Source organism: Xiphophorus hellerii, unplaced genomic scaffold (genome assembly GCF_003331165.1).
Source record: "Xiphophorus hellerii strain 12219 unplaced genomic scaffold, Xiphophorus_hellerii-4.1 PGA_scaffold_78__1_contigs__length_500000, whole genome shotgun sequence".
Lineage (NCBI taxonomy): Eukaryota > Metazoa > Chordata > Actinopteri > Cyprinodontiformes > Poeciliidae > Xiphophorus > Xiphophorus hellerii.
Window position 1 is genome coordinate 181923 of NW_022587653.1, and position 13259 is coordinate 195181.

Sequence of the window (13259 nt, forward strand, 5' to 3'; positions counted from 1 at the left end):
GTTTCTAGTACGCCGAGTTGCTTTCTATCAAAATTGCTAAGAAACTGAAGGAGGAAGGATTAAAAATATTTACTATTTGGACCGAATCTTGGATGCCGTCGTCGGCTTTTCGAAGTTTGAGCTCAAACCCTTGTAGAAACCCTCCAGAGAGATCTGTCCCGGGACTCAAATTACAGCAACATCTACAGACAAATAAACGAGGAGCACTGGTTTGGTTTGGAGTTTTATTAAGAATCCGGTATATAAAAACATCGAGCGCATCAAGGTGCAGAGTGACGTTAAGAAATCTGTGAGTGAGCAAAAGTAGTACAGAAGACAAATGCAAATCAGTCCGTCACCAGTGGGGAACGTTATTCACTTTACAAAAAAATATACCAACATCCCGTTTAAATATTACAGTGTATCTTACAGTGAAGGTACAAATAGAAATCTCTTTGCGGTTCCTTAAGGAACAGAGCAGATCAGTGGAATACTTGTAGAGCAAATAAGAAAGTCCAACAGAACTCCAGCAGAGCTCTGTTTAGGCTTATGTGAAGGAAAATAAACATAAATATACTGTAGCACTTTTAAGTCACTAATAAAATCAGGCGAAAATGATTTCCAACCGAAAAGAAGCCTTTGGCTTTTTATGTGCCGATTATCTGTGCTTTTAAAAACATAATTAATCAGACTAAAAACAATTTAGATTAGAAAACAGCTTAGCACACCGACCGATTCTAACGCAAGGTATGAATGCAAGCGCAAAAGCTGATATCCTGCAAACAGACAATCTGGTGAAGCTAAATTTAGACGAACAGCTCATTAGAGTTTAATAAGTGTGTAAATAAAATGCTTGGTCAGTGCTTTGGTAGAGTTAACGCTGGATAAAAGTCGGAGCTCCACATTCATTGTCCCGGTTGCAGAAGCTGCGGCGAAGGTCCTCCATGCAGCGGCCAGCCAATGTGGAATCTCTAGCTGGATGTAAACACTACGCACAAAAATACACGACAGCATGAAATGAAAGACTAGACGGGAGAGTCTCAGCTTTTCAGAGCGAGGTGCTTTGGGTTTACGGCTCACTTCTCTCTCTGAGGCCCTGTCCGAAGCTCTGCACCAGCCTGATGAGGCCCCACAACAAGACGCCTTTGATCAGCAGCGAAATCAATGCTCCGGTGACGGTGGCCGCCTCCAGGGTGTACGTCTGGTCGTGGAACCACTTCTCTATCACCTGGGAGAAAAACCAAACGCGAGTTTCTGTGTTGCTATGTTACAACTCTATGTTTGCTTCTTGCGATTCTGATGGTTTCAAAGAGAAAACAGTTCTTGGATGTGAGAATACACATCCGAGGACTAGGATGTAGTTCCTTTCCTGTGTGAAGAGCAGGTGAAGCCAGTTATTTTTTTTTTTTATTACTTACAGCATGTCCAGGAACAAAAGAGACTTTGGGGGAAATTAGCCAGAAGTGTTTCAGGAAGGGGCGAGGCAAAGGGCGGGGTCTCTGGTTCCATACCCGACTTTGGGACTTTTTTTTTTTTGTCTGTTTACTGCCATTAAAATTCTCAAAACCCTTCATAATAAAAGTGTTCAAGGAAGATCTTCGGGGTAGATTTACTATCACAGCATAGCCATTCTCTAGAGGAGTTAATATCTACGTACCGAGTACAACAGGTAAATGAAGAAGGCCACTTCAGGAAGGTTCTGCACCATGAAGACCCAAACCAGGACCTTGGCTTCCTTCAAAACCTGAAAAACAGTTGAGCTGTTATTCTGGATCCGTCGGCTGTGCAGAAATCTGCGGTCACGTCTCTAACTCCGGCGTACTGCTGGACTTTTAGTCTTGTCTAGATGCTCAGTCAGATCGGGTCCACACTACATCAGTACTGGTAGGAAATTTTGAATGTCAGAAATGACTAAAAATGCTTAGAACTGAGCCCTTTCAGCAGATTTACTGAATTATTCATCAATTTAACAACATGTTTCCATCAGTCCAATATGGTACTAGGAGGTTTTATGTGATAGGACAGGAAGTCAGTGCACACAACTCTAATGTAAAAAAGGGCAGAAGAATAGATGGGTTCTAAAGAACTGCAAACAATTAGGGCTAACCAACACTACCAAAAATATTCCTAAAATTGAATACGGGCTAAACCAATTCAAATCCAAAACGCATTCGGTTTTCTCACATATTAAATTTTAAGTGTATTTCGGCGTGCTCGTCACTTATCAACATTGCCACACTTTCCAGATTTGTTTTTGTAGCGCAAATTGAAGGCAAGATATTGAAAAGTTCAAGGAGTATGACAACTTCAGCGAGGCTCTGTTACCGTCTGCGGAGGTTCATTTTCTCCAGTCTAAAAGTGAAAGCAGGGATTTAAAGAACTGCGCATTAAAAAGATTATTTGTGTAACATTTTTTTTCCCAACCGTTGTCACCCTGCAGCTGATCATCGTTCCATGTGTTTATCATCATCATCACCATCATCATCCTGTCTCACCGCAACAGCTCCGACGACGGCGGTGACGAAAGCCCAGAACACTCCGACTCCCAGGATGATGGTGTTGGCAGCGGACATGGCGGAGGCCGACGTCGTGATCAGGATGCACAGACACAGCTGAAAACATCGCGGACAGGACACAGCGATTTCAGAATGAATCCAACGGTGTCAAGAGGTCAGAACGTGACGCAGCAGGGGCCAGAGGAACGTGTGTGTGTGCAGAGGCCCAACATGGCCGCCGCTACATGTGCCGTGTCCCTGGTTTTCTGAACAGGCATGTCACGGAACCGGAAGGACGACATTCGTTATACATTATTGTTGTGACCGTGTTTGGGCTTTCGGCCTCTCTGTCTTCGTCCACAAACCTAAACTGGACGTCCAGAGGCTCTCAGGAGCCCTCGGGTTTAACCTGCCGAGCAACGCTGAGGAAAAACAAGGCGAGGAGACGGTTTAATCCGGCAGACTTACCTGAGCCTGCAGGTCAAAGGTCACCATGGAGAAACAGAGGTTGAGGAGGAAGTACTGCTCCTGCATGCTCTCCAGAGCCCCGCCCACACGGAACGCCATCATGTTGGGCCTTTGGATGAGCACCGTGGTGCAGAGCACGTGTATGACCCCCAGGCACATGATGCACACGAAGCGAGCCTGAAACACAAACGGGAGCTTTGAACTCCGTCGCTCCCCGTGCATCGGGTACTCAACGATCCGACTCGCGACTCAACCGACGGCAAGGTTTACGTAAAAATGAGCCCACGCAATTCCGCTCGATTTTCATCTCTTGTCTAGCGCTCCGTCTGGGATTTCTGCCATTCGCCTGGATTTCTCCTGTAGAATCTCAACAGGGCCAGTCAGGGAACACAAGGAGAATTTGTGAACGATGGCTGCTCTGTTGTAGTTTGGCTGTAGTTTTAGCAGCGGCAGCGCAGGAAGAGAACGAAGCGTTGTTTAGCCTCATCCCATCTTAACACAGATGGCCAGTCATCCCAGTTTCCTAAATCCCAGTTTCTATGGTGGGTTTGGTGACTTCAGGGTGTCTCACACCAATCATCACCAATCATGGTGTTCTGCACATAGAACAAAAGTTCGATTTTAGTCTCACCTGAATAATAGTCAACTAATTTAGAAATCAATTCATCGTTAATTGAAGCATCCAGATAAAAAAAACAAACACCCACAGTTTAGTAATTAAGCCAAAACTGTACTTTTATATATATATGATGGACAGATTAATCCGTTATTAAAAATAATAAATAGTCGTAGCTCTAATAAACAGCTACATAAAAAAATCTGATTTGAACTTTTTTTTAATTGTTTCTTTTTGAACAATAAAAATCTTGCATTGAATTGAATGAAACCAGTATCGGTGATATGAATTGTTTTATTGTTCTCACCACTACGTGCATCAATCAACGTCCCAAAGAGGGAAGTTGATCTGTCGTGTTTCAGAAATGTTTCATGTTTTTCTTTTGTTTTAAAACCTCAAAACAGAAATAAATAACGCCGGCTCTTTAAAACTGGCCACGCGTTTCTCATGGTAGACATTCATTAAAAATACTTCAACTGTCTTTCACAAAACGCTACGCAACATTTGCGTCTCTGGACGGGGTTTTTATTCGGCTGGACCGAGGGCAAAGTGGTCTCTTTGGTGCAGCTCCTCCAGAGTCACTCTGGCCTCTCTGACCAGCCGCTCTGCCTGCCAGGCCTGTGCTGCTCAGGAAGGATGGACTCAACAGTTGGATGTTCAAAGCTCGGCGAATCGTTTTGTGATCTCCACACCTTCCTCCCCGAGCTGTCCCTGCTCGGCGTTCAAGACGCTCCTGCAGACACGTTTGCTCCGCGGCGGTCGTCGGGGTTCTTTCTTTGCACGCATGTTGTGTTTTGAAATGTGGAAAGTGTGCATTTTTAAACTTCTGCGGAGAGGCTCTGAGAGGTCGGCGTCCTCCCCGCAGCATTCGGAGCGATCTGAGTTTGGAGACGTTGACAAGGCGAAGTGGAGTGGGGTCATCATGCAGAGGTCACCCAGGCGACTGCCTACTGTAACGAAGACTGACTGCTAATGGCAGCTCTAGATGACCCGGTTTAAAAAATAAAAAAAAAATCCAAACTATTCCTTTAAAGACGCACGTCTGTCAATCTGTCAATCTGCAAGCAAAGTCAGAAATGCCAAGCATGCAGCATTTCTGAGGACTGCTTGTCATGAACTCTCTACTACAGCAGCACAGATCGAGAATAAAATAAATAAAAGGTATGTGTACAGGTAAGTTACAGCTGGCCAGAATCACTGCAGCTCTCCTGCTTCTACTTTCTGTGCTGTCAGATCGCCGTGACTACCAGCAGACAGCTCGGAGGCAGATAAATCGGCTTCATGTGATGCAGGCCGAGACAAAAAGATCAACCTGACGTTTTTGAAAAACGCTCAAATTTCACTTTACAGAGCAACAGCGACACCAAGTGGAAGAAAGGAAACTAGCAGCCCGTTCAATGATGATTTGAGGAAAAGGATGTTGGTGATGCTTTAATGAAGTTTAAATTCTAAAAATAAAACTGTGCCATTTTAGCCTGCATACAGTGTGAAAAAAAGTATCTGCGCCCCCTGACGGAGTTCTTCTGTTTGTCATTTTTTCTCAGACTCCCATGTTTCTGACCGTCAAGGCATTTTCATGGTCTATGGTCTAGGAAAAACCTGCGGGTGTTTTCATGGCTGGGTTAACTTGAGACGAGTCGCCTGCGGCGTTGGCAACATTTACTGCATGATCCGCAAGCCGTCCTAGGCTTGTCTTGGGTCTCAACCTGCTTCATGCGTCCCTAAGACATTTCCACACAGCAGCCCAGCAGAGCGCCGCTCTTACTAACCCGGAAGCCATGATGGCTGCACTCAGGGGCCACAGGAAGGAAAAAGGTAAACACACAAAAGGTTCGAAGTGAGAACACAAAGTGTTTCTGTAAACAAATTGCATTCTCTTTAGGACTTGAAGCTCATGGTTGGGTAGAAGTGAATTTTACGGTAGATGCTCGTTATTTAAAAGTGGTCGCCCAAAGTGAACATAATATAGCGCATTTATGTAGCATTTATTCACCAAAAACACCTTTTAGCATTATCTAAAAGATTTCTACACATTGGGCTACGTTTGGTAGAGTTTTGGGTCAAAGGTGGAAGTTTTCCAATGTCTACCATAAGTGGAAGTACCCACTAACTGAATTTAAATTCAGCTTTATGTTATTTCTAAGATATGTTTATTGTTTGTATCCGACTCAAACTCTTGTCAGCTGCCTCGCCAACGTCGTCCCAGTGTTGAGTCTTGCTTGCACGGCTGACATTGTCACAATAACAAACTTGAACTCCGTCTTTTGATGTCCAAAAAGTGCTTTGCTGTCAGTGCGAAAATCTTTAGCCACACAGTTTAAATATGTAAATGTCTTCATATTTACCATAACTTACAGTTCCTCGTGGTATGAGAATAGTCAACAAGTATTTTTATAACGTAAAAATACTCAACCAAACATGTCCTTATTTGTGTTTATTAGTTCTTATAAAATTTTTAAGACGTTAATAGTTCTCCAGATTTTCTAAAGGTCCTTTAATTAAAGTGTCTCATTGATTTTAGAGTCAGTCACACGTCTGATAACACCAATGTTTTTTTGTAAAAACACAAAATACTAACTTGTGAATTATTAAGGCAGAAAAAAAGGCTGTTGTGTCTAAACTTATTAAAGAAGTGAATTCAGCGCAGATGTTTTGACTCTTTCTTACTAGCAGCTGATAATCCAATCATCAGCTGATGATTGGATTATCATCAGCTGATAATCCAGAGACAGATCCAGACTTGTTTCTGAGACCTGATGCGTCTTATTTTTGTCCTTTATTTTCCCCCATACACTGTTACTGTAATGTGTGTGCTTCAGAAATGGGCATAAAATTAAGGCGAAAAACTGTCAAAACTGTATAAAGTTTAACAAATCAGGGGAGAAATAAAACCCAAAATGTTTTTAGATGTTCGCTATGTAAAACCGGTGAGTTTTAAAATCATCCACTTTTTTTTTTTAATAACTTGTCTTAGGTTATGCCACTAACATTTCAGTTGGATTTTGCCCCAAACGTTGTCTAGTCCAGCCGGAGTACCCTCACCTCAGTTTCTTTGAGCTATTCAGACGATTGAACATCTAAGCTAAAGGTCACGAACTGATGGGCAGACGTTGCTCTCCAGGATTATTTTTCACCGTTTTGCCTCAGTTGAATCACGACCGGCGGCCTTAACCAGGTCAACGAGGTCTGCAGCGCTTTATGTTGTTGTCGATTCGCTTTTGGTGTAATTTTTGGAATTGCATACATACTTGGACAATTCGCCACAGTTTCACATGTTCTCACTTTAGATCCCTGGAGGTCCAATCACAAGGAGTGCAGAGGCGTTTTAACAGGACTGTAGTGACGCTTCGCTAATGTTTTAGAAAATAGCTGGAAACGCAGCATTCTGGGTATTCAGCTGATCAAAACAAAAAGAGCAACATTTCTCATAGAGATTTGGTTTGCTTGTTAACATTTTGATATAATCTTTTCTTTCCTTATTTACCCTCTAAACCGAAGACGATTTATTCATGTTGACAGCCTTAATAGTGTGTTCAGCGACTCACCAGCACCTCCTGTTTGCCCTTAGAGCCCACCACGGAGAAGTTGACCACCGATCGGATCATGACCACCAGCACGCTGAGCACAAACGCCACCAGCTCCTGTCGGTTCTCCTGCAGCACGCCACGGCTGATGTAGTAGATGCAGAACACTGAGGGGAAGCAGAGGAGGAGCAACTCTCATCTTTTATGTTTGAGAAGTCGATAAAAAATAAAAAAATAAAAAACGTCTCTGCTCATTTCACCGTCCTGTTGCTGCCTCGTAAAGTCGCGCCGAAGGTTTTTCCGGTAGCTAATTCCGTTTGGCCTCCGATGAAACATGGTTTTTGAGAATCTTTTGCAAATGAAAATCTGAACTCTGTCTTCAACCCCCAAAGATCCAGCTTCGCACATCAAGATCTCATCTTAAAAAGCTTTTCTCCGCTCGGTGAAACGTTCTATAGATTACACACGGATGGATGCCGGAAAGCATTTTTTATGTTAATTATGATGGCGTTCCACTTACAGCTATTTAATATTTAAAATGTGAATATTAAATCAGACGAATAAAAAAACTATTCTTAAAAACAGAAGTGTGGGCTTTACAAAGAATGAAATACTTAATATCTGTTTTTGTTATTTTCAAAGCACTTTTAGCCTGGAAAACGAGATTCTTCATAACGTAGATTCTAATTCATTGAATATGACTGTAAATACTAACTAGGCTACTTCTAAAGATGGCCGGTTGCAAATAATGATTTTTTTTTAGTAACTGATTAGCCTATTGATTGTTCTGACGATTAATGGATTAATGATTAATCAAATAAAAAATTGGCAGATTCCACAGATTTTTCATTTAACCACTTAAGCCTTTTCTTTTCAATATTAGAAATAAATTAAAGATGCAAACAAACAAATAATTCAACTCCTTTCTTAAATAAAACAGATTGTTTTATTGCCTATTAGGCAACAACACAGCATTCCTTTAGTTCATTTTAACTGGGTGAATATATAAAAATAGCAACTTAAGGAGTTTGGGGCAAAACATATCAACAGACAAAAGGTATTCATATCTTAAATGCAAAATGTATATATATTTTTGTACAATTTTCACTTAATTACTGCTCTGAATATGTTGTTTGTTTGTTTTTTACATTAAATTGCCTTTTTCTGAGTCTGTATATACTACAGTGGAAGATTGATTATTAAATTAGTTGCCGATTACTTGAATAACCGATTCATCGGGATTCATCTGATTAATCGTTTCAGTCCTAAATGCAAAATACAAGCTACTAAGACTATTCAGTCAAAGTTAAATACATGAAAGCTTTTGGTAATAATGAAAAGAAACATGAAACATGTTTGAGGTGTGAATACTTTTACAAGACACAGAGAGCTAATTTATACCTATATTTGGCAAAAGTTGATCTGGAAGACAGAAACTAAACTGAACCAGTTGAAATGATTCAGACTCGTTTCCCTTAATGTCATTAGTGTTGCTTATGGTAACAAAGAGCTGAAACTTAATTACTAGAGCACCACTCCCTCGAGTTCCTCCTTTAAACTACTGTTCACCCTGGACTTTCAACTTTGCGGCTGAAAATACAAGCGGTGCTCGTCTCCACCGTTCTGAGTGCATAAAATAATTTCTTTTTAAACGATCTGTTCCGGTTTCACTGTGAACGTTTACCGGCAGCTCGGGGTTCCTGATGAGGACGGACAGCGGAGAAAGAGGAAACTGTCGTTCCAAGCAGACTTGGGAGTTGAGTTGTGAGTTTAAGTTGGCTAATCGAGTTGGGGGAGCAAAAGCCCAGAGTGTTGCGTAAGCAGAATAAAAACAAACGAGGCGTGAGTCGCCTTGATAAAACCCCGCTGGTGTCTGAAGAGCATCCAACGTTGCACGTTGTGATCCTTGATGCACAAGTTCATGACTTCAGAAGGAAACAGCGTTCAGAAACCGAGTCGGCAGAGGCTTATTGAGGAGGAGGACGGCCGCTGCCGCCGCGGCGTGAAACCAGAAGAGGAAGTTGGGATTTTCAGTTTTTGAATGAAAGCTTCAACAGTTTTTCTCGCAGATTTGATTCGTCAGCTCTTTTTGAGCTTTCAAAAAGAGCCACTTTGCTCCAGTCTCTTCACTTGTGTCTAAAATAACCTGCATCACTGCAACCATATTCGTGAGGAATTATTTAGGATGCAGCAAAGTCCTACTCTTCAAAGTACTTTGAAGAAACTACAACATAGAAACTGAAGGTGTTTGTTGAAAACGAGGGCAGTAGAGAAGAGAAACTTCATTCTGATCCGAACGGCGGAGGAATTGTTTTTCTTTTATCAGAGTGAGCACAGGAAGACATCAGTAATCCTCTGTGTTCACCTCCTCCACAGTTTGCGCCACACGATTACAGCAGCAGGACTTCTGCTTTCAGCTCCGAGCGGAGGCGATCGCAGCGACCGCCTCGCTCCTTGGCGTCAGGCAAACGTGAAGCACTCACATATCCCGACCAGCTGGATGAGGGACACCGTGAAGTTGTCCTCGTCGGCAACATCCGTGTCCTTGTGCTGCTTGTAGATGCTGGACACGGTGAGGCTGAGCAGCGCCAGCAGGGACACGACGGTGAAGCAGAAGTAGGTCTTCACCAGGGCGGACAGCTCCGACCACGACTTTATCTGCAGGACGGAGGGGACAGAGAGTCTGAAACAGGCCGTGGGGGGGGAGGAACAATTTGTGTTGGTGTAAAAGGCAGATCTGCTCACCGGTCCACATGGCGTAGGAATCAGACTCTGGTGTCTCGGCCTCAGGTTCGGAGACAAAAGATCTGGGCTCTGGTGCTGCTGGTTGGCCAACAACGGCCTGAAAAAGTCAACACATTCTGAAAATGTCAGATTTTCTCTTGAATAAAACCTTAAAAAAGCAAAAAAAAACTTGTAAACTTTTCTTCACTTGTGCAGAACCCAAATTATTTCTCACTATGTTAGGAGAAATATGGTAAATGGACTGAACATACAGTACAGACCAAAAGTTTGGACACAACTATGTGTCCAAACTTTTGGTCTGTACTGTATATAGCGCTTTTTCCAATCATTTTGACCACTCAAAAATGATTCACATTTACCCAGTCACACTCACAAACGCTCACACATTTATACACCGAGACGCAGATAAGTAGGGTTAAGTGCCTGTTTGACCTCCCTACAACACCTCGGCATGCTCCAGGATGTTCTGCTGAGGGGTCTCCTCCCAGACCTGGATTAAAGCATCACAAGGGCTCTGAGGATTTCATCCCGGCGCCTTATAGCAGTCAGGGTTCCTCTGGCTGGCACATGAAGGGCTGTGCAGCCCTAAAAACAAATGCCTCCACATCTCCCGGTGTCCAGGACTGCTTCCTTTACGCTCTGGACGCTTTGCCGACAGAGACAGCAAACCTTCTTGGCACAGATTGATGTGCCATCTTGGATGAGCTGCACTACCTGAGCAACTTCACTGCTCAATAGGAAGAAACACATTAACAATAAAAATCAGACCGCAGTAGCAGAGGGTTGTTTACCCTGGATAGCAAATGGGAAAAGAGAAAAATAGCTGAGGAGAGATTCTGCAATTTTTGGACCGAATCATTTACATTCATTGCCAATGCGGAAGGATTACCTGAACGTTTGCTCTGTAGCGAGAAGTTGTCAAATAACAAACCGTACTTTCCGGGCTATAGAGCGCACCTTACTATAAGCCGCGAAAAATCCGGTAATGTCTTTCCACATTTCCAGGGAAGGCATGCTAGCTGCCGCGTCAAGATTAAAGTTACATCTTACATGCCCGATGTTGAGAAGCTGTCCAGTGATGTCGATAAACAAAAGTCACATTAAACACGTTAGAACACAATCCTGCACACAATAGGCACATCTATTTAGTAACAAAGTGGTTGATTTTATAAACTGATTAGTGATTTTTGTCAGTATATATTTAGAATGACACTTAGCGATATATGGGGCTGCACAGTGGCACAGTTGGTAGAGCTGTTGCCTTGCAGCAAGAAGGTCCTGGGTTCAATTCCCGGGCTGGGGGTCTTTCTACATGGAGTTTGCATGTTCTCCCTGTGCATGCGTGGGTTCTCTCCGGGTTCTCCGGCTTCCTCCCACAGTCCAAAAACATGACTGTCAGGTTAATTGGTCTCTCTAAATTCTCCCTAGGTGTGAGTGTGTGTGTACATGGTTGTGTGTCCTGTCTGTCTCTGTGTTGACCTGCGACAGACTGGCGACCTGTCCAGGGTGACCCTGCCTCTCGCCCGGAACGTAGCTGGAGGTAGGCACCAGCACCTCCCGACCCCGTTAGGGACAAAGGGTGAACAGAAAATGGATGGATGGAAATGAACTTAGCGATATTATTGTGTTTAACATCCTCAGGTTCGTGGATGGTTGCGTGTCAACAGAGAAGAGGATGCTGCTATGTTTTACCATTGCTATGTCTTGGTTTGCACAGAAATCAAACTTAAACTTATTAGTTTAATTGTACATATTTTACCTTTTCAAAAGGCTACTGGTTTATTTTTTATAACTGCAGGCTGCATTTTATTGCCCAGTTAAGGGGCACGTTATGCATGTTCCGTTTTTTGTTTTTTTTTTTCCCGATCACACACTGAACGTGATTATTTACAAAAAGCGATCGTTATGCAAACTGCATTTGGGAGCAGATTTTCCAAAAATAACCCTTTCCCTGTCGCTCTTCATAATAAAAATGACATTAAAAAAAATCTGATTTCTTTGTTGCATTTCTTTAATTTTATCAATGCAACGAAACACAATACATTAATATTGTAACGGAAGGTCAACTAAAAGCACCAACGTACAACAGAGTCAGGTGGTGCGTCATCCAGGACGCACTGCAGGGAAAATAAACATTTAATCATGAATGTTTATGTATGCATGCTAATTATGTATAAACTTAGTCATTTTTGATAATAGGCTGATATAAACACTTAAAGCCTGTTTTGCCTTCATTATAAGCCTTATATAAGGATTTAATTTTTTTGCGGCTCCAGACAGATTTGTTTTTTTTGGCTCTTTCAACATTTTGGGTTGCAGACCCCTGTCTTACACTTTGGACTGAACCATTGCTCTAACAGTGTTGGGGGTGGACCTAAAAATTACTCTTTTTTTCTGAGATGTGTGGCAGATTTATTTCGTTCTTTGTTTCTTTTGCCTTTTCTTATTGATATTGTTTAAATACAAAGGTTTCTTTTATGATTTCTTTGGGAGGGACCATTCTAGACTTTTCCCAGATTCGGGGGTCCGGACCCCCCTGAACACCTCGGATTTCCGCCCATGGAAAGTTGTAAAAAATTATAGCCACATTAAGACCTTTACGCAATATTCAGTATGTCACTATTGCAGATAGGGTCGTTATTGTTATTATCTTTAATAATAACACTTTGATTAGAGGACAGTTTACACAATGTTTTCTTAGATATAAACAGACTTACACGAGTCACATCCTTCTCTATATTCATGCAACACTCCCAGTTCCTACAACCACACGTTTAAACACACACTGGACTTCCCCGTGATTTCAATGTTCAAGGGATGATTTCCAAATTCAACAATGACTGAGAAGAAGACATCTATGCGTGTTTCCGTGTAGTTTTTAGCTTAATTTCCATCCACATGACTCCCATTTCCCTACAGTACAGTCTGAATTTCCCAGCTTTCCCAGTCTCTCGCTGTTTATATTCTACTGAGCTGCTGTTAGTTAAGCAGCTGTGAGCGATTATAACTTGATAATAATAATAAGAAGAAAACAAGACGACCTCCACACATATCCGAACAGTTTCTGTCTGATATTTACTCAGTGCGCAGCAGACGTCATGATAAAATGATAAATAAATACATAAATGAAGCTGCTGACCTCGTTTCGTCCATTTCCCCCACGGACGAACCCGGACTTTACATTCCTGCGACCTGTTTTAACCTCCGTGACCAACCCTGATCCACTCAGGCTCCCTGTAACATTTTACTCCAACATCCACAGGAAAAACTCTTCGTCACGTTTTTTTTTTTACTGTATTTGTTCTTCCTCCACTGCCCAGAGGTGCTCCTGCCCCCTAGAGGACACAGAGAAGCAGTACAATTCAATATCGTGCCAAAGACGTAAGATTTAATTTAATTATATTTATAAATTATTCATTTATAAATATCCAA

At 42.3% G+C, this 13259-nt stretch overlaps 1 protein-coding gene across 1 annotated transcript; it reads right to left on the reverse strand.

The window, feature by feature from the left end:
• Positions 1-406: 406 nt before the first annotated feature.
• Positions 407-13101, reverse strand: LOC116716666 (uncharacterized). Its single transcript, XM_032557475.1, has 9 exons — positions 12967-13101; positions 9828-9924; positions 9566-9740; positions 7104-7249; positions 2943-3119; positions 2475-2591; positions 1637-1723; positions 1060-1207; positions 407-967 (listed from the first exon to the last, which is right to left on the reverse strand). Exons 1-9 carry the CDS (start codon positions 12978-12980, stop codon positions 951-953), a joined length of 978 nt encoding a protein of 325 aa, XP_032413366.1. The 5' UTR covers positions 12981-13101; the 3' UTR covers positions 407-950.
• Positions 13102-13259: the final 158 nt, after the last annotated feature.

Bases quoted from the DNA above. Each gene is read 5' to 3' on its own strand.
- LOC116716666 (XM_032557475.1), bottom strand. The intron at 7,250-9,565 runs GTGAGTGCTTCA...GCTTCCCCTCAG, and splicing joins CATCCAGCTGGTCGGGATAT to TGTTCTGCATCTACTACATC. The intron at 2,592-2,942 runs GTAAGTCTGCCG...CGATGTTTTCAG, and splicing joins CCTTTGACCTGCAGGCTCAG to CTGTGTCTGTGCATCCTGAT.